Below are 20,405 nucleotides of genomic sequence, written 5' to 3' on the forward strand. Positions count from 1 at the left end.
TACAGCAACTAGCAGGATGTGCAGCTATGACATACAACTATCTACTGGGGCTTTGGGGAGAAAAAGGGAAAGAAAAAAAAAAAAGGAGGAGGATTGGCAATAGATGTTGGCTCAGGGCGGGTCTTCCTCAGCAAAAAGAGGAGGATTGGCAAGAATATTAGCTCAGGGCTGATCTTCCTCACAAAAAAAAAAAAATTTTTTTTCATGATAAAAATCACCCCAAATAAAGCCAAAGACAAATAACAATTGGAAAAATATTTGCAACTCATATTACAGGCAAAGTTAATTTCCTTAAGATATAAAGAGTTCTCTGTAAATCAAAAAGAAAAGGATGAGATTAATATAATAGATAAAGGGGCAAAGGTCATGAAAAGGCAGTCTACATAGAAGACTCTGTAGACTCTTTAAGACTCTTAAACATATGAAAAATATTCAAATTTATTCATAAGAGAAACACAAAATTATAACTGCCATTTTAACCTATCAGATTAAAAAGATGAAAAAGTACTCTCAAATATAACTACAATGGAGGGCAATTTGGCAGTATTTTTCAAAATTACAAACGCAAAGCTCTTCAACCCAGTAATTTCACTTCTACAAATTTATCCTACAAATATACTTTCATATGTGTGAATTAACTATGCACTGCAACATCAATGTAATAGCAAAAGACAAGAAACAATTTAAGTGTTCATCAGTAGAGGACTGGTTACTAAATTATATCCATACAATGAAATACTATGCATTTGTAAAATAGAACTAGGAAACATATGTTTATGTTTGCATATGCATAGTCTATCTCCAGAAGGATATGTAAGAAAATGGTAATAGGCGTGTGGCTGGGGAACATACTCTTTTGTGCTTTTCTAATTTTGCACCATGTATATTTATTACCTATTCAAAAATAAATAAATAAAATACATTTTAAGTGTAAAATACCTCAGGAAAAAACGAAAAACATGGATGTATTATGAATCATATTGCAAACACCGTGAGTTTTAAGATACCACACAAGAGTTCAAGGGCTTTTCAAGCTCAGGTAAGCACTTGGGATTTTGACCCTAGACCTGGGGGAATGAGGGTAACAAATGAATTCTCTCAGTTGTTTGGAAAACTCAGAGGAAAAACGTGAAAAGCACTGCTTTACAAGATAATAGGGCCCATGGGCAGGATATGGGAGAGATATTCCTTGGAACTTGGAGGTAAAGTGCCCTTCTGAGTCCTGGAAAACAGAAACCATTCTAAGTATTTAAAACAGAGAGAATTTTATTCAGACAACTGGTTAAGTGTTGGCAGAGTTAAAAAGTGAAACAGAGAACAGTGAAGTAGCCCAGAGATGAGCAATACCAAGAAGCTGCTGCCACCCTTACACTGGAGGAACAGAAGAAGGATGTCATGTTACCAGAGCCCAGGGGCTGGGATCATCTGCTAGAAGTTGGAGCCAGGTAGGTGGGAGGAGACAACTTGAGGCCGGGGCGTGGGGTGAGGTAGGGGTGAGGATACTCTGTTTTCTTCCTCAATCCCTCCAATCTCCAAAAGTGCCTCCCATTTATAGAGCCCAGCAACTCAGCCTGGAAGCCAACCAGCACAGGAGTCCAGGTCATGCAGCCTTCATGTCAGCCCACTACCGCCATACTGAACAGATAAGGGGAAAGGTGAGGAATAGATCTGAGGGCAAAACAGGCCCAGGATCAGCACAGAGAGAAATTCGGAAAAAATCAAAACATGATTGATGAATCCATCCCTTTGAGAAGAATCAACTCAGGCTACCTGCACAAAGGTGGGTTTCTAAAACTGCAACATTAAGGCCCAGACATTTTCCCCAAAATGTCCCTTATAGCTGGTTTGTCCAAACTAGGATCTAATCCTGGACCATACACTACATTTGGTTGCTTTGTCTCTTAAAATATTTTAATCTAGAATGACACCTTTTCTTGATGTTGTGAAGCAAAGAGGCCAGTTGTCCTATAGAATGTCCCATCGTCTGAATCTGTTTGCTGCCTTTTGCTTTCCTTTAGCTTGATTCTCTAGCTTATCCTATAAACTTGATTAGACTCAAGTTAAACATTTTTGGTAGGAATACGTCATAGTCGATGGTGTCTACTTAATGTTGGGATCCCAGCAGGGTAAACATAATATCTGATTGTTCCACCATTAATAATGCTAAGATTTACCACTGTAATAAAGTGGTGAACGCCTAATAACTTCATTGTGCAGTTAACTTTTCATTTAAGACCAGGAAGTAATCTTTGTGGTACAGTTAACCTTGTTAAAGCTCAGTTTCCTCATCTGAAATGTGAAAACAGGGTTGGTGAATATATTAAATAAATTAATGCTGGGCCGGCCCCATGGCTTAGCGGTTGAGTGCACGCGCTCCCCTGCTGGCGGCCCAGTTCGGATCCCAGGCGCGCACCCACGCACCACTTCTCCGGCCATGCTGAGGCCGCGTCCCACATACAGCAACTAGAAGGATGTGCAGCTATGACATACAACTATCTACTGGGGCTTTGGGGGGGGAAAAATAAATAAAGTTATAAAAAAAATTAATTAATTAATGCATTTAAAGCACCTAGGATACTTTGAACAGTATACTTTGAATAGTAAACATTCAAATAAAGTAGCAATTATTATTATTTTGGTTGCAACTCCACCATCAGAGAATGTGGAGCAGAAGAATCAAAAGCCCCTCTTCCCCAGTTCCCAACACTTACTTTTTTCTGAAAGAGGAGTCAGGCTATTTTGGAGTCTGATAGACCAGGCTGGAAGTTTGGTTTGTTGCTAGAACAGATTATATCTGTGGACAAGTTACTTCTATCAATTTCCTCTTACGTAAAGATAAATGCCACGTGTGGAGGGCTTAGTATGTACAGACATTGTACTAAACACCTTGCAAGCATTTTCAATTTTAACTCTTCCTTAAACCCCACAAAAATTATCTTTTTCAGATGAGGAAACTGAGGCTCAGAAAGATTAAATAACTTGCACAAGCAGCACGGCTAGAAAGCGGTGAGATGAGACTTGAAACTAGGGATCCTACTATCTCCTGGGGCTAACGAGACTCAGAAAAGCGATGCTATGTAAATCTGCTTGCACCTGGCTTTATTGCTTTAAGAAACCTATTATTTCTCAGTTGTCACCTTCTCAGCAAGCCTCCTCCGACTGTCTTATTTAAAGTTGAACTCCCCTCTTCCGTGCTTCATTCCCCACCACCTCCCCACTCCCCGGCCCAGTACTTGGCTCCATCTAACCTACTACATATTGACTTTATTATTCTGTTTTCTCCAACTCGAACGTCAACTTCATGAGGCAAGGACTTCTGTCTGTTTTGTTCACTGCTGTCGTCTCAGCATTTATAGCAGCGCCTGGCACAGAACAAGCAATCATTAGATACTCGTCGACAGAATGAAGAACAGGCTTCCGGAAGCATCAGGAGTCAAGATTAAATGGGAGCGGGTTGAACCTCGTAGGGACCCTTAGTCCTCCCCCTTCCCGCCTTCCTATAGGTGGAGGAAGACACGGAAAAGTCCCGCCCCTTGCTCCCCTTAGAGGCGGGTAAAGCCGTCGCAGCGCAGCTCGGTAGGCTCATTGGATGACCTGTTAGGGTTTCTGAAGTCGCGCTTGACTCGTCGGTTTCCCGGCGTCGGCGCTGGCTGTGTGCGTCATTTCCGGGCGGCGCGGAACGGAGTGGCCAACGGCTTGCAGAGCATCATGCCCAAGTGAGTGGGGGCTTAAATCTGGGGGTGTTCGCGGTCCCGGTCACTAATTGTGGCCCGGTGGGGTAGGGCAGAGCAGGTTCTGGCCCCTGAAGCCTGTAGGGAAGCGAGAGGGTCTGGGGGCGGGAGGGAGACTAGGAGCTCTAGAAACCCCTTTTAGAGGGTGGAGGTCGACTCCGCATAAGGCAACAAAAAAGCCTGAATTGTGTCTGGACACTTTGTTTGACGTCTTCGAATCCTGAGTAGGTCTTTTATTTTGTTTTTTACCTTCAAAGAACAGCAGTTCGGTGGATGGGCATCTATTAAGTGGTTGTTATCTTTTTTTCTCTACGTTGCATCTCTTTCCAGGTTTTATTGTGACTACTGCGATACATACCTCACCCATGACTCTGTAAGTAGTGTTTCTTTTCAGTTTCAAGAAATCTTATATGTAATAAATAAAAATGTTTTAAGGTATAACTTTGTGCTTTTCATCCGCTGAGGTTTAAGTTTCTCCACTGCTTGGAGAAAATAATTTGGGGTATTTATTTTTCCACCTTTCCTGTAACTGTCTTCATAATTTGAAGTTGTTGGGCTTCCAGCAGTCAGTGTTTTCAGTGGAAACTCAAAATAATAAAGCTTTAGCAAGTTTGCAGATGAAAGAAATTTATATAGCAAGTAAAATTCCAGGAAAGTGTCCTAAAGCTCAAATGTTAGTGTCCAGGCACTCAAATATTTGATTGATTAAATTGGAAAGAAATGTCTAAATTTGAAACTGAGTATTTTGATCTTATTAAAAACTGCTTACCAAATAATAACAGCAAATAAGATTGAATATTTATTGTGTGTCAGGCAGTGTTCCAGATGCTTTACATGTATCATTTTGTTTAATGCTCATGATAATCCTACAAGATTAGTATTATCTCCATTTTACAGAGGAGGAAACTGAGGCAGAGTGTGGTTAAATAACTGACCTGATGTTAGAAAACTAGTAAGTTGTATAGAGCTGGAAGATGAGCCTAACAGCCTTAACTCCAGGGCTTCTGTGCCAGCAGCTCTCAGGCTTTTTTGTCTCATGGTCCCTTTACACTCTTAAAAATTACTGGGTTATAAAAAATATTAGTGGGTTATATCTATTAATATTTGCTGTATTTGAAATTAAAACTTAAAAAAATACTTAGTAATTCACTTAAAAGGAACAATAAGGGATTTTTTACTTGTAACACAAATAACATTTTGAAAGTAAAAAGTAGTTGTTTTCCAAAACAAAAATTTAGTATGATGAATGGCATTAACATTTTTTGCAAACCTCTTTATGTCTGACTTAAAGGAAGATGGCTAGGTTCTCATTTTCTACATTAAATCTGTTGCACTGTGTTGTTTTGATTGAAGTATATGAAGAATCTAGCTTCACATGGATATGTAGTTGGAAAAAAGAGAACTTTAATAGCCTTTTTACATAATTGTAGATGTTCTTTAGTACTTTACATTACTGCACCAAAACTCAACATGTGGTTAGTTGCAGCGTGGAATCTGAAACCATATCAAACGCTCCATACTCTGTTACGTTAAAATTCACTGGTCTGTCTTGCGCTTTGAGTGTATCTTTCATCATGTGTGATTTTGTAACATGCTTTGGTCATTTGGAAAATGTTAGTTCACTCAGTTATGCAGGTCTTCCAAGTGTTGACACATTTGATTATATAATATAAAAATTCGCATTCATTAATGTCACAGTCTAATCAGAAATAGTTTTTAAGTATTGGGAAGCTGACAAGCTCATGGTGGCAGGTCAGGTTTTCCAAAATTCTGATTTTTGTTTGAAAGCTCAAATTTTATCGTTGGCAATAAATGCTATCAGTTGCTTTCCTTGAAGTGACAGGCTTGCTTCATTTATTTTTGAGAAGTTTGAATCACCAGTTTGTTTCTCAATCGCTTTCAAGTAAAAATGATGTTTTATCAATGAGGCAGCTAGTAGAGCTCACAACTTGCATGCCTGCTTTTCTTTGAAATAGTGTTATATTTTGGCATGCAGCAGAAGTGCTTTGTACATACTTCCTGTTTTGTCACTCAAATATTAAAAAGACATGAACTCAAGGGTTGAGATTTAATAAAATTAGTAATTTTACTGCTTTATCAAGGATAGTCTTAGTGAAACTGGCTTTTTTCCCCCTGTGAGTGTTATGACGTTGAAAAATAACATTGATCGCTAATACATTGGGTTGCCATTGTTTTGATTCATTCCGAAGTGCCAGGAGTTTGGCATCATCAGTGCAAATGTCAATGCGTTGAAAAAGGCAAGTAATGTCTTAGTATTATTATGAAACTACTTTGACCTTGCAGACTCCCTGAAAGGTGGGTCTAAGACACCCTGAGGTGTCTGTGGGCCACAATTTTTTTTTTGTGAGGAAGATCAGCCCTGAGCTAACATCCATGCCAATCCTCCTCTTTTTGCTGAGGAACACCGGCCCTGCGCTAACATCTATTGCTAATCCTCCTCCTTTTTTTTTTTCCCCCTTTTTCTCCCCAAAACCCCAGTAGATAGTTGTATGTCATAGTTGCACATCCTTCTAGTTGCTGTATGTGGGACACCGCCTCAGCGTGGCCGGACAAGCAGTGCTTCGGTGCGCACCCGGGATCTGAACCCAGGCCGCCAGTAGTAGAGTGCGCGCACTTAACCGCTAAGCCACGGGGCCAGCCCCAGTGGGCCACATCTTGAGAACTGCAGCTGTCTACTTTGCTGACTGTGCAGAAACCTGATTAAATCAAAACTCTTGGTCATCTTGTCATTTTGAATAGTAGCTGCAAGAACCCAGCCAATGATTTCTATGTTTTCACTTCACTTGGAATTCTTTCTAACACATAGTCAAATGTAGTTCAGCATTAATGTATTTGTGGAATGTGTAAGTAGGGTGGTTCCTCTTGAGGAAATAATAGTTCTGAATCGTATTATAGATTGTCCTGGAGGAGACCCCTCCATTATGTTGGTGTTGGTAGTAGCCTGCCTATAGATCCCCAGTCTTGTTGTTGTTTTGTTTTGTTTGTTCCTAATCCCTTCTCTAGGTCAATCCCCCAGTTATAATTATCTGAAATTGTTAGTGAGGGGGCTATGCCTTTCTATCCTTTTTCAGCACTCATCTTGCTAATGCCAGAATTCAGAGAATTGAGAAGTATCTCTTTATGAGAAGCATTAGGAACCCTTGTAATACAGTTGTTCTAACATGATGTCTTTTGAAAATAGTACGAAATTTCTGTGGTGATTGAAGCAGTTCCCTGTGATGGACTTTGAAATGTATAAAACATTCAGTGCTGTAATTTTTGAACTTTTGCTGGTTCTTAGGCATAATTTTGTTATTAGGCTTAAGCCATCATTGTTGTATTAGTGTAAACAGTGGTTTGGAAGACAGGGAACAATATTTTTTAATGTAGACTGTGAAAAGACAGTCTTTGGTCACATGCCCTTGGTCATATCTGCCGCCGCTGAAGCAATCATGTGAAGAGAGGACATACAAATAGGAGGTAGGTAGGTAGCCATGAGGAGCATCTGAATGAGATCTGGATTCCAGGCCTTGGCTTGCCGCTTACTAGCTGTGTGTTTTGAGACAAGTCTTTAAGCATAAATAGGAGATAATACCCTTGGGATTTTTTTCTGTCAGTTTTGTTGAATTATAATTTGTGTTCAGTTAAACACATTTTAAGTGGACAGTTTGATGACTTGTCAAATGATTACAACTTGATGTATACATCAAGATATTGAACATTTCTATCACCTCAGGAAGTTTCCTTGTATTCCTTTGCAGTCTCCTTCACCCCTGGCCCTGACTGATCTGGTTTTTATTACTAAAGATCAGTATTACTGGTTTTAAAACTTCATGTGAATGGAATCTTATAATAGTGTACTCTCTGTGTCTGATTTCTTTTGCTTAGCATGTTTTTGAGATTCATCCATTTTGCATGTGTAAGTGATATGTTCTTTATGATTAGTACTCCATTGTACCATGCACATGTGATTTTTATGAAGATGGAGACACTGCTTATAAAATACATAGCATAATGTCTGGCACTTTATAAATGGTAAATGTTAACTTAGAAACACAAAATGTTAAGGGTATGGAGTTTATCGTATGTTAATTTTACCTCAATAAAGCTGTTAAAGAAAGAACAAAAGGATTAGTGGGCTAGAGACAAAAGTCTGTATGTGCTTCATATAGAGTCTGTATTCTAGACTCATAGTCATTTAAAAGAATATATTCTCATAAACAGTATTATTTAAATGTATGTAAGCTATATTATTTTGCCATGAAATGACCTAAGAAAGGGCATTAAAATGGCATTGTGTTCTAGATCAGGAGTTTGCAAACTTTTTCTTAAAGGACCAGATTGTGATTATTTTAGGTTTGTGAAGCATACAGTATTTGTTGCAATTACTCTCACGTTGTAGAGAGAAGACATAGGCAATACATAAACCAATGAATGTGGCTGTATTCCAATACTTTATTTTACAAAATCAGGTGGCTGGCCCATGGGCCATAGTTTGTTGACCCCTGGTTTATATAATAAATACAATAGATAAATTACCACAATACGTTGTTGGATAATGTTTATAAGTGATGCTTTAGCTCCCAGCTAAAGCTGCTGAAGGTAGCCAGGCTACCAATATAAAAGTAAGCCTTTATAAAATTTCTAGTTTTGGAAATGTGTTTCTGTGACTGATATGACCTTCTTGTTTTGCAGCCATCTGTGAGAAAGACACACTGCAGTGGTAGGAAACACAAAGAGAATGTGAAAGACTACTATCAGAAATGGATGGAGGAGCAGGCTCAGAGCCTGATTGACAAAACAAGTATGTTTCAGTCTCTTGTTCTGATGTGGTAGAATGGTCCCATTCTTTCTTGTCCCTGTCTCTCTGTTGTTTTTCACCGAAGCAACTCATTCTGAATGATAAATAGGAGCATTCTATTGAATGAAAGAAGTGGAAGGTCATTGGTTTCCCAGGGATATAGGAACACATTAATATTAATTATTGAGGTTAGATCAATCAGTTATCGGTTAGACTGGGAAGTGGAGCAGAGAAGAATGAGTTGCCTAATATTCTTTATTGACGTGGACCAGATTTTATTGCAAATTTATGTAAAACCTCCTTTGTCGTGATCCATAGTTTTTAGAACTGTTTTCCTGTTATAGTAGGAAGAGGTGGGGGGTGGATTTGTAGTTCTCTTCAAAGAGTTTGAGAGACTTTGAGTTTCTTATCCTTGGTAGTCCTGAAAGGTAACTGGTCAAAAAGCAAGTAACTTATGTGAAAATAGTCTGAGTATGTTTTGGACCCCTGTCGTACATGCCATGCTCTTTTTGTTTAATTAGGAACATTGTTGTTATTTAGGCTAGTTGAGTCCAAGGCACTGACAGAAGGAGATGTTGTGTTTCTACGTTAGATTGTCCTGGTGTATTTGAAACATGGCCTTTTTTAATCATTCATTGTATTCAGAGCTGGCAGGCAGATGTGGACTTTGTGATGTGATTTTTTTAAAAAAGCAAAACTATTATGGAAAATTTCAAACAAAATAGAAAGATTTAATGAGTGAACCTCCCATGGCCACCCCTGCCCTCATTCCCATCACCTAGCTGCAACAGTCTTGTTTACTTTATACCAAAGTTCTCAAACTTAGCACTATTCACATTTAGGGCCAGATAATTCTTTGTTGTGGCGGCAGTCCTGTTCATTGTAGGATATTCAGCAGCAGCCCTGACATATACCCACTAGATACCAGTAGCAGCTCCCAGATGTGACAACTAAAAATATCTCCAAGCATTGCCCAATGTCCCCAAGGGGACAAAATTGCCTCTGGTTGAGAGCCACTGAATACCTTCATCTCCTCCTTTTCTCCCTTCTGGATTATTAAGGAGCAAATCTCAGAGATTGTCCCATTTCATTTGAAAAAATAAATTATAATGTAATCTTTTTTTTCTCTATTTGAAAAGATGTTAGAAATTTCTTGGCATTAATGGTTGGCATTATATTCGTTTAGTTATTTTTCATATGCAACAAAAGAATTTAGGATGAGTAAACTTTTTTTTGTGTGTGTGTGAGGAAGATTAGCCCTGAGCTAACATCTGTTGCCAATCCTCCTCTTTTTGCTGAGGAAGACTGACCCTGGGCTAACACCGGTGCCCATCTTCCTCTACTTCATACGGGGCGCTGCCACAGCACGGCTTGCCAAGCGGTGTGTCGGTGCATGCCCGGGATCCAAACCTGTGAACCCCGGGCCGCTGCAGCGGAGCGCACGCACTTAACTGCTACGCCACCTGGCTGGCCCCAAGTAAACATTTTGGGTGGGAGACTTTTGGAGGAGAGGAGGGGAGCCCTCAGGGACACACCTTGTGATATCCATGATTATGTTGACATTGAGTCTGCTACTGAGCCAATGGCTTAGCCACTCCCTCTTCAATCTTTGTAAGCTGTCCTTCTACACAGAATGTGGGAGGTGCCTTTTTAACTGGAAAAGCCCTTATTGGGATATGATTCCTTATAGAGCACAGGCTCTGTTCAGAGGAATATGGATATCTGTTATTAAATCTCTGCTGTAGGTCAGTTCTTTGGATCGGGTCCTTATGAATTATCAGTGATTTACTTGAGTAGTTTGACCTCCTTGGCACTGGTGGGGATGGAGTGGAGTGGGGGGCTGCCTGGGCTATGGACTGCACTGAATTGGGTAGGGCTTACGTTCAGGAATAGACTTTATGAGTGTGTATTTTAGTATTTATTTGTGATCCTTTCTAAAACCAAATGTAAATGATTTTCAGTTTCTTTTGTTTTCATTTGTGACTCATACTGTCTGAAAGAAAAATTAAGTCGATTATATTGGACATTTTTTAAGATCATCATCTCCTTCAGGGCAGGCTCTTGCTTTGAAATCTTTGTTTCTTTCATGTCTCTTAACTCAGTGCATTAATTTCAAAACTGCTAAACCAAAACGGTATATTGTTTTGACTCAGAAGAGCATATATAGGAAGGGTTGAAGTTTTACAAAGCTTGGCCTTTGGGTAGGTATTGCACATGTTTCAAACAAAGCTATGAATGACTTGAATTGGTTATAAACCACATCTATAGATTAAAGATGACTGCTTCTCTTGGTAAGTCATTGATAGGTGGGAGGTTTTCACTCCAGTCTCCCATAGTTAATTCAGCCAAAGAAAGTGGTTATTTTAGTAAATGGGTTGTTGAATTCTTATTCACTGTGTTGTTTTTTTTTTCACTCTCTCCAAAGCTGCTGCATTTCAACAAGGAAAGATACCTCCTACTCCATTCTCTGCTCCTCCTCCTGCAGGGGCAATGATCCCACCTCCTCCTAGTCTCCGTAAGTTTATAAAGTTTTTATCTTAAGGGGTGTAACTGGGCAGATTATCCTTTGATTTTGTTAGATTATCTCACAGTTGGCTTTCAAATGCTCATTGAATGAATACATAGTAATAGAAAATAACTTTATTGGTATAATTTCTGAAATATCTTTAGAGTTACCTTCTGATTGCATTATTACTAGGCTATTGTATTTGTGGCATCCCAAGTGTGGGTCTGAGAAAGATTCAATGGAAAGCTCAGAATTAATTAAATGAGCTAATATATGAAGAGGTATTGCTGAGTACATTATTTACTGTTATGAACACAACACCGGAGGATTGAAGTAGCTGATAAACTCCTCAGTCTTTCTCCCTATTTTCTAACCCACCTAACACCAATATATATACCTCGTGAAAGATAAGAATTGGATAGTTGGGGGCCAGCCCCATGGCCTAGTGGTTAAGTTCAGTGCGCTCCGCTTTGGCGGCCTGGGTTCAGCTCCTGGGTGTGGACCTACACCACTCGTCAGCGGCCACGCTATGGTGGTGACCCACATATAAAATAGAGGAAGATTGGCATAGATGTTAGCTCAGGGTGAATCTTCCTCAGCAAAAAAAAAAAAAAAAAAAAGAATTAGATAGTTGAAAGTGGAGTGGATCAAAGACCTCTCCTTTCTGGGAAGGTTTGTTATTTCTGCATGCAGACAGGAGGAAATTGAGTAACTAGGCCATAAGTTCTTTGACTCTCCTGGAAGGGTTCAGATTGCAATTGAACTCAGAAACCTAGCCTTACTCCTATAAGTAATCATGGGTCTAAACACAGAGAACTAGGCTGTTTACAATAGTTGTACATTAATGCAAGTGGACCACTAATGGCCTACCAAACCCTTCCTGGGCTCCTGCCATCCTGGGACCTGGTCAGGCCTCTGCTTACAGCAGCTCCCAGGTCATCTCTCTGTCTATCCTGACTGATTGGCATTCAACTCCATTATTTTTAATTGCAGAATGGTCTGTGGTATGAGTGTACCATAATTAACCTCACTATTTTCTTTTTCTTTTTCTTTTTTTTTGTGAGGAAGATCGGCCCTGAGCTAACATCTGCCAGTCCTCCTCTTTGTTGCTGAGGAAGACTGGCCCTGGGCTAACATCCATGCCCATCTTCCTCCACTTTAATTTTATTTATTTATTTATTTTTCCCCCAAAGCCCCAGTAGATAGTTGTATGTCATAGTTGCACATCCTTCTAGTTGCTGTATGTGGGATGCGGCCTCAGCATGGCCGGAGAAGCGGTGTGTCAGTGCACGCCCGGGATCCGAACCCGGGCCGCCAGCAGCAGAGCGCGCGCACTTAACCACTAAGCTACGGGGCCGGCCCCTCTTCCTCCACTTTATATGGGACGCCGCCACAGCATGGCTTGATGAGCGGTCCATCGGTGTGCACCTGGGATCCGAACCGGCGAACCCCGGGCTGCCACAGTGGAGCATGCGCACCTAACCACTTGCGCCACTGGGCCGGCCCAACCTCACCATTTTCTTATTGTTAGACATTTAAGTTGTTATAAATTGTTGAGGGCCGGCCCCGTGGCTTAGCGGTTAAGTGCACGGGCTCCGCTGCTGGCGGCCCGGGTTCGATCCTGGGCGTGCACGGACGCACCGCTTCTCCGGCCATGCTGAAGCTGTGTCCCACGTACAGCAACTAGAAGGATGTGCAGCCATGACATACAACTATCTACTGGGGCTTTGGGGGAAAAAAAATAAATAAATAAAATTATAAAAATAAATAAATAAATTGTTGATATTGTAAATGATACTGTTAGGAATGCTTCTGCCTATACATCTTCATATTTCCAAAGAATCTTTTAAACCTAGGTTTTAATTTTTTTTTAAAGATCTGAAATGAGGTACTTGTGGCTAGTGTTCATTAGCTTTTTTGTTAGGAGCTCTATAGAAGGTATAATACCCCCTTTTTAAAAATTAAACTCTCTTGGAATTTTTTTAGCCTGGGGAACCTGACTTCATTTTATACTTGTGTCTAGGCAGGCTTATTCTTGCTTTTGAGTCATAAAGTAACTAAAGATTTGTGTCATGCTGATTTTTGTGTATCTACTGTTATAAAAGACGATAAGAAGTCTTTTGTTACAGAATTTGGACCATATCATGAGGCCCTATTTGTTTCATTAAGAAGAGAAAAATGTTAATACATAAGCATATCTTAACCTCAGGCCCCATTCGTTATTTCAGCTGGTCCTCCTCGCCCTGGTATGATGCCAGCACCTCACATGGGAGGCCCTCCCATGATGCCAATGATGGGTCCTCCTCCTCCTGGGATGATGCCAGTGGGACCTGGTAAGTTTGAATCTCTTTCCTTCTGGGATAGTCCATTGTGTTTTAGTTCTCCATTTAAATGGAATTCTTAATTAGCTGTCTAGATGCATTATTGCAACAAATTATATTTGGTGAATCTATAATGATAAAGGAAAAGAAATATTTGGTTTGTCAGTCTAACTAGATGATATCCAAAGAAGTTGTACTACTAAAAGCCGGGTAAGGCTGCCTCTTTTTTTCTTCTTCTCTCTCCCTCCTGTTTCCTTGCATCCTCCTGACTTTTGGCTATTTATAATGAAGAGAAAGGCAGATGAGCTTGTTCCCCTGGGGGGTAGTGGGAAGGGTAGATGTATACTTGTGCTGCTACTTTTCTCAGTTTTGATTTGGAGCAGAGCTACCTCCTGTTGCTGATTTAATCTTGCAGGTTAACTAGGCCAAATTAGTATATGAAAAAGGTCTTAGATGTGATAGTCTTTTATTCAGGAAAGGGAGAAAACTTACACTTCAAACATTTTATTTTAATATAAACATAAATGTACATTAATTTGCAAATTTTTCTGATACATGGTTAAGGCCTTTGCTTTGATAGCGAGTCTACTGATTAGAACACCATATATTTCTTCCATGAACCAATAAACCATACCCATAATGCATTCTTTACCAACTTTAGTTTCATTTTCTTTGAAGTGGTTAGAGACCTCGTGAGGCAATCTAGTTCCAATCTTTTATGATCGTCCTGCCCACCAAATTTGTGAGCACTTTTTGGGGATGTTTGCCTGAGTATAAGTATCAACTTAGTTTTAATAGAATCAATTCTTTTTTTACACTCATATTTTATTGATTTGCAGAATAGTTAAATTATGTAATTAGAATAAATACAACTGACATAAAAAGCCTACGATTTACCTGGTAAGACAAGGTGCAAAGGTTTTAGAGTAGCTTCCTAGCCAAAAGCATTCCGTATGTTTACTGGGGGTATCACTTGGAGGGATGGGAGAGTATAGATAAAAAGAGTTCCTGACTTACTGGCTTGTGAACCCAAAACACAATCAAAGTGACTTAGATGGCTTCTTTTGCATTCTTAAATCAGGGTCACAAACTCCAATCCCTAGAGGGGTTAGGGATCTGGTGAGTCGTCTAGGAATGCATGACTCATCTAAAGAAGGCTTCTAGAACTCAGCTTCAGCCTGTGGTTGACATTTGAGGATGCAGGCTTGGTGTTGCCATTTCTCCTTAGTGTATTGTTGTTTTTAGCCAGAATAAAATAATAAGATTATGGAATTTGCATTAAAATAATTGAGTAGTTGGGGGGTGGGCAGGGATAAGAATGGGTGGGGATAAGATAAACACATTTGGCAATGGGTGGATGATTGTGGAAGCTGGATGATGGGTACATGGATGTTCATTATATGCTTTTTTCCTATTCTTATAGATGTTTGAACGTTTCCATAATAAAAGGTTGGAAAAAGGAATCTAGACTTACTTATTAGTAATTAGACTTATTAGTTGCCAACTAATTGAATTAAATGCACTATGGAGACCAAAAAAAAGTTTTTGCCTGCCACATTTTCAATCTTTGGTCTAGATCAGTTTCCTCTAAGAAATGCTGAATACAGGTTATGTTAGGGTGGGATTTTTTAATAAGGTGTTTAGAAGTTGAGTATTATTCTCTGTTCTTGTTGAAATTGATCTTAAAAAAAATTCTGTACCTGTTGGATCTTTTGTTTTTTCATATACTTGTGTTTTACTTTTTGTGATAAGGCTATATTCAACTTTGAATATAGTTTTCTCTTGAACCATTTATTGCAAGCCTTTAATCAAAATGATTTAGTTAAAAATAAATAATTAGGTAGAATTTGATATTTAAAAAGAAGTTATGTAACATGAAAGTTATGAGGCATGATAATAAAATGAATACCTGTGAACCCACCACCCAGCTGAGGAAGTAGAACGTTACCAATTCCATGAAGCTGCCTGTGTTCCTCCCCAGCCTCCACCTCTCTGCTTGCCCTCCCTTCCCTGGCTCATTTAATTGGCTGGTATATTGATGGGACACTTTAAAAACTTCATTAATAGTTTCTAAAATGCATTAGAAAAATCAGATTTTTGTGTGTGTGCTAATTGTTATAAATCACATTATTGCCTATTATTTTTCTTGACTCGAGCTAAGTATGGTTACTAACAGGTTCTCAGCATGGGCCTCCTGCTCACCTTTCCTACAACTCCGAACAAACGCTTAGTGGTAAGATTGTCCTCTGTGCCTGTGTACATTCATGAAATAGCTCCTGGTTATATGGTGGATAGAACTGATTGAAAGAACTGACTGAATAACATGTGACTTAGTTGTGAATTTCCCTGAGTGAGAAAAAAGGTCAGTTTAGGGAAGTAGTATCTGGAAAGCAGTGGTGGTTTCTGGAAAGCAGTCTATTAATAGTTTCCCCCTTACTATCATTAGATCGTGATTCCCATATGGTTCTTGTGTTGACCTTTTTGTTTTTTGTTTGAGAATGTCTAAGTAATTTACAAATGTGATGAATTTGTTGCATTTCTTCTGTCCAGTATGTCTTTTTTCCAGCATTTTGCAGGGGGGGCTACTTTTTTGTCTTTAGTTGAAGTCCCATCAAGGTCTCTCATAAGTAGTCTTTTCTGACTCCTTTTGTTTCATTTTCTTTGTTTTGTCCTGCAGCTCCTGGAATGAGGCCACCTATGGGAGGCCACATGCCAATGATGCCTGGGCCCCCAATGATGAGACCGCCTGCCCGTCCCATGATGGTACCTACTCGGCCAGGAATGACTCGACCAGACAGATAAGGAGAGAGGGGAGCCTCTTTCTATCAGTTTAATGTTACTTGGTCTACTTCACCAGGAGATCATGGTGCTGTGACTCTGGGTGTTTTCTAACAGCATGATAAGGAAGACTTGCTCCCCCTTCCTATCAAAGAGGGAATAGATTTGGAGGGGAGTAGTGGGACACAAAAAAGCAATTTTCATTTGTATTGTGAAATGTGAAAATAAAATTGTCAGCTCTTTTAGTTAAAAATGTGTTCCCTTTTTTCTCCCCTCTGTATTCTTTGTGTATTATAAAGGAGATGAAGCATTCCAATTGTGTTTCTGTAGCTCCTTCTCTCTTTAGCATGCCCTCTGCATGACATTCTTTTTCCTTAGCTATAGAGTGCATCCCTTTGGGCACCCTGCCTTTATTTAGTAAAGTTCTCTTGTGCAAGACTTTGGTAAATCTAAGACTTGTAGAGCTTTTGTTGATTAAAATAATAAACAGCACAGTTGGTTAATTTTTCACATGAATAACATTTTATATAATAAGTGGAAAATTTTAAGTCCTTTATGCCGAAGTAGGGGAAAAGACTTCACAGTGAATGGCAAGAATGGCCTTAACCTAGCTTCTCCTTTCTCTCAGTTCCTCTTTTTCTTGGGTTTCAGATAGAAAACTTTCTAATAGCAATGGTAAAATTATGCAGATTTCCGTGGTATAGAAGGTGTCTTCAGAATGTCATTTGTTGTATCACTGGGCTATAAAAGGATATTTTCAGGGCTGGCCCCATGGTGTAGCGGTTAAGTGCACGTGCTCCGCTGCTCGCGGCCCCGGGTCAGATCCCTGGCGTGCACCGACACACCGCTTGTCAGGCCATGCTGTGGCGGCGTCCCACAAAAGTGGAGGAAGATCAGCACAGATGTTAGCCCAGGGCCAGTCTTCCTCAGCAGAAAAAAAAAGAGGAAGATTGGCATAGATGTTAGCTCAGGGCTGATCTTCCTCACACACACACAAAAAAGGATATTTTCAGGGAAGCATCTAGAAAGTAAGCCATTGGCACTGGTCATATTGATCTCAGTGTAAAACCTAAACTCCTATTTCACATTGCAAGTGGGAGTGAAAATTGTTATAACCTCTGGGGAGGGCAGTTTGGCAATATCTATCAGAATTACAGTACCTGTATCCTTTGACATAGCATTTCCGTGTCTAGGAATTTATCCTATAGATAGACTTGCACATATATTAAATGATAAGATTATGCATTACAGCAGAAGGCTGGAAATAACATAGATATCCAGTGGAAGGGGAATAATTTATCAAGTATGATACATCCACAAAGTGTTATTATATACCATGCAGATTAAAACAGAATAAGGAGGCTCTATGTACTGATGGGGAAAGATCTCCAAGGTACACCTTGTTCTGCATCTTGATTTGTTCACATAACCATGTATCGTTCACTACTATCCTTTTTTGAAGGAAATATCTGTATGTGCCTGTGTGTGCGTAAAGGATCTCTGGAAGGACAGACAAGCAGCTGGTAATACTGGTTGCCCATGAAGAGTAAAGGGGTGGCTAAGGGACAGAGATGAAGGAGAAAGGCTTGTTACCTTTTTGTATCTTTTGGATTTTGAATCATTATCCACTTAAAAACAAAACAAATCTCCTTTGCCATCTGAGGTTATTGTTACAGTGATGTTATGGCAGAGGCTGCCCTAAACCAGCAGTTTAAAGCCTGGCTGATGATCAGAATCATGGGGGACCTTTTTCAAAATAAAGATTCCAGATTTTGATTCAATATATCTGGGCTGGGGCTTAGGAAATTTGCATTTTGGGAAAGCCCCCTAGGAAATTTTGATTATTAATGGGTTTGGAAAACTTTGTCTTAGGATCTATTCTACTCAAGAATATAGCTCTGTGTGTGTGTGTGTGTTTATAATATTTTAAAGATTTGTAATAGTAGCTAAAAATTGAAATGGCAATAGGTGTATTGCCTTTTTTTTTTAGAAACTTGTCAGTATTTTGAAGAGGGGCTAATTTAGGCAAATAAACCACCCTATCTAGGTAAACAAGAGGTTAGAGATCCTGACAAAGAGATGATGTTTATGCTCAGCCTCTGTAGAAGCTGAGTCAACTTCCTGGTCTGAGCCTTTGCTATAACTACCTTTTGCTTTCTCATTGTCATATCTTTTTGAGAAGGACTTAACTCTCAGAAATGAGTTTATATATCTGACTTTTATAGCTCAGATTTGTCATTAAAATCTTCTGCAGACTTAAGAGTTTGTTTGGGGAAACCTTGCCAACTGAGCTTTCATGTGACTCAGCAAGTTTCCGGTTTGGATGGCTCTGTCAGGCTCCGAGCACACACAGAAAGCCCACAGATACCTATTTAGGTTTTTAAAATAACCTCAGGTACTTAGGAACAACCCAGGTCTATTCCTAAAAGGAAGCTTTTTCTAAAGTGTGTTTTTAAGGTTGAATATCCAATCCAAAAACATTTCTAGTCTTTGAAGAAAGTGTTTTACATAGTTTAAGGAAAACAATATGATGACTTAAAAGGTTAATAAGCGTTAACTACAATGAACAAAAATAGGAATAAATAGTTTTAAGAAGGCTCTTTCTGTATTTTTATTAATTCCTTCTAGGGCAAACTATTATAATGAATCATTATTAAGACATTTCTTTTGCAAGAGGCTGTGAAGAAGACAAACTGTTATTGATTCATGCCTTTAGACATCTGTTTGGGTTTTTTTGCCTTTTTTTTGAGGAAGGTTGGCCCTGAGCTAACATCTGTTGCCAGTCTTCCTCCCTTTTTCCTTTTTTCTCCCCAAAGCCACAGTAGATAGTTGTATGTCATAGTTGTACATCCTTCTAGTTGCTCCCTGTGGGACACTGCCTCAGCATGGCTTGATGAGCAGTGCGTAGGTCTGCGCCCAGGATCCAAACTGGCAAACCCCGGGCCGCTGAGGCAGAGCACGTGAACCCAACCACTAAGCCACTGGGCTGGCCCCAAGACATCTGGTTTTAATTCTAAAATATGAATAAACTAGAATGTGAGAATTTGTATAGGTGCAAACAAGAATACTACTAAATATCAAGAATTGAAGAAGTTAGTGTAGATAGGGGCAACATACTTGCTTCCTTTTCTGTGGGCAGATCCAAAGCCATCAAGAGTGTAGTTAAAGTCCAAGCTATCATTTCCACTGCCACTGCCATGGCTTTAATGGCTTTTCAGAATACCAGTCCCCGTGATTCCAAGTTGCATGAGAAACAGAATCCCTGCATAGAGCCGCAGGCTAATTTGGTCATCCTGTATGGAAAAAGTCCAGTAGTGATTAAATGTTTGTCCCAATTACATACCTTCATCAGATAGTATCTTTGAGGCTCCTAGATACATTTGGTGAACAGGAGAAAAAAGCCTGGTGTACCTAGGTTTCTCTAACAGAAATGTCCTGAAGGCTTGTCTGGTATATTGTTTTTCATGAAAACCTTAATAAATGTTAACTAATTGGAAACATTTCTTTCCCTCCCAATTGAAAGCTTAAAGGTTAGACTTTTTGGCACAGAATCAAATACAGCAACTAGAATAGTTCATCAGACAAATGCAGGAATAAAGTAATCTGAATGTTGCTTATTGTCCTTGCTCTTTAGGGGTTGGGGGGAATTTCAAACCTACAGAAGAGTTGCAAGAGCTGTAGAAAGAACACTTATATGCCCTTTGACCAGAATTACCTATTAGCATTTTACCCCATTTGCTTTATTATTTTCTTTCTGTCTCTAAATATATTTTCTGTCTATATATTTTTTTCTGAACCATTTGAGAGTAAGTTGCTTATGTCATGCCCTTTACCATAAATACTTGTGTGTATTTTTCAAGGATAAGTACATGCTCTTATACAACCATGGGTTAGTTATCAAGCTCAGAAAATATAACCTTTATTCAATAATCTACTAACCATATTTTATTTTTGTCCATTGATCCAACATTGGGATTGTATTTTTTTCCCTTTCCTGTGCAGAATCCTCTCTGGAATCATGTACTTGGTTTTTTTTGGTCACATCTCCTTAGTCTCCTTTAATCCAGAACAATTCCTCAGCCTTTCTTTGCCTTTTATGACACGGACAGTCTCACCAGCTTTTGTTTAATAGAATGTTCCTCACTCCTAATTTTAGGTTTACCTCATGTTTTGTTCTGATTACGTTCCGGTCACATCCTCAGTTGTGTCCCCAGGATATCACATCTGTTGGCAGGCACACAGGGTCCATCTGCCCCTCGGTGGTGATA

General features: G+C 39.5%; 1 protein-coding gene across 1 annotated transcript; it reads left to right on the plus strand.

Annotated features, from left to right (window-relative positions):
* The first annotated feature begins 3,620 nt into the window (after positions 1-3,620).
* Positions 3,621-16,390, plus strand: SNRPC (small nuclear ribonucleoprotein polypeptide C). Its single transcript, XM_004424243.2, has 6 exons — positions 3,621-3,716; positions 4,062-4,104; positions 8,427-8,535; positions 10,958-11,047; positions 13,267-13,371; positions 16,037-16,390. Exons 1-6 carry the CDS (start codon positions 3,709-3,711, stop codon positions 16,159-16,161), a joined length of 480 nt encoding a protein of 159 aa, XP_004424300.1. The 5' UTR covers positions 3,621-3,708; the 3' UTR covers positions 16,162-16,390.
* Positions 16,391-20,405: the final 4,015 nt, after the last annotated feature.

The sequence above is a fragment of the Ceratotherium simum genome, chromosome 13, assembly GCF_057802395.1.
Source record: "Ceratotherium simum simum isolate JZ-2026a chromosome 13, ASM5780239v1, whole genome shotgun sequence".
Taxonomy (NCBI): Eukaryota; Metazoa; Chordata; class Mammalia; order Perissodactyla; family Rhinocerotidae; genus Ceratotherium; species Ceratotherium simum.

Coding starts and splice junctions, on each gene's coding strand:
- SNRPC (XM_004424243.2), top strand. Junction 4,105..8,426: donor CATACCTCACCCATGACTCT/GTAAGTAGTGTT, acceptor CTTGTTTTGCAG/CCATCTGTGAGAAAGACACA. Junction 8,536..10,957: donor GAGCCTGATTGACAAAACAA/GTATGTTTCAGT, acceptor CTCTCTCCAAAG/CTGCTGCATTTCAACAAGGA.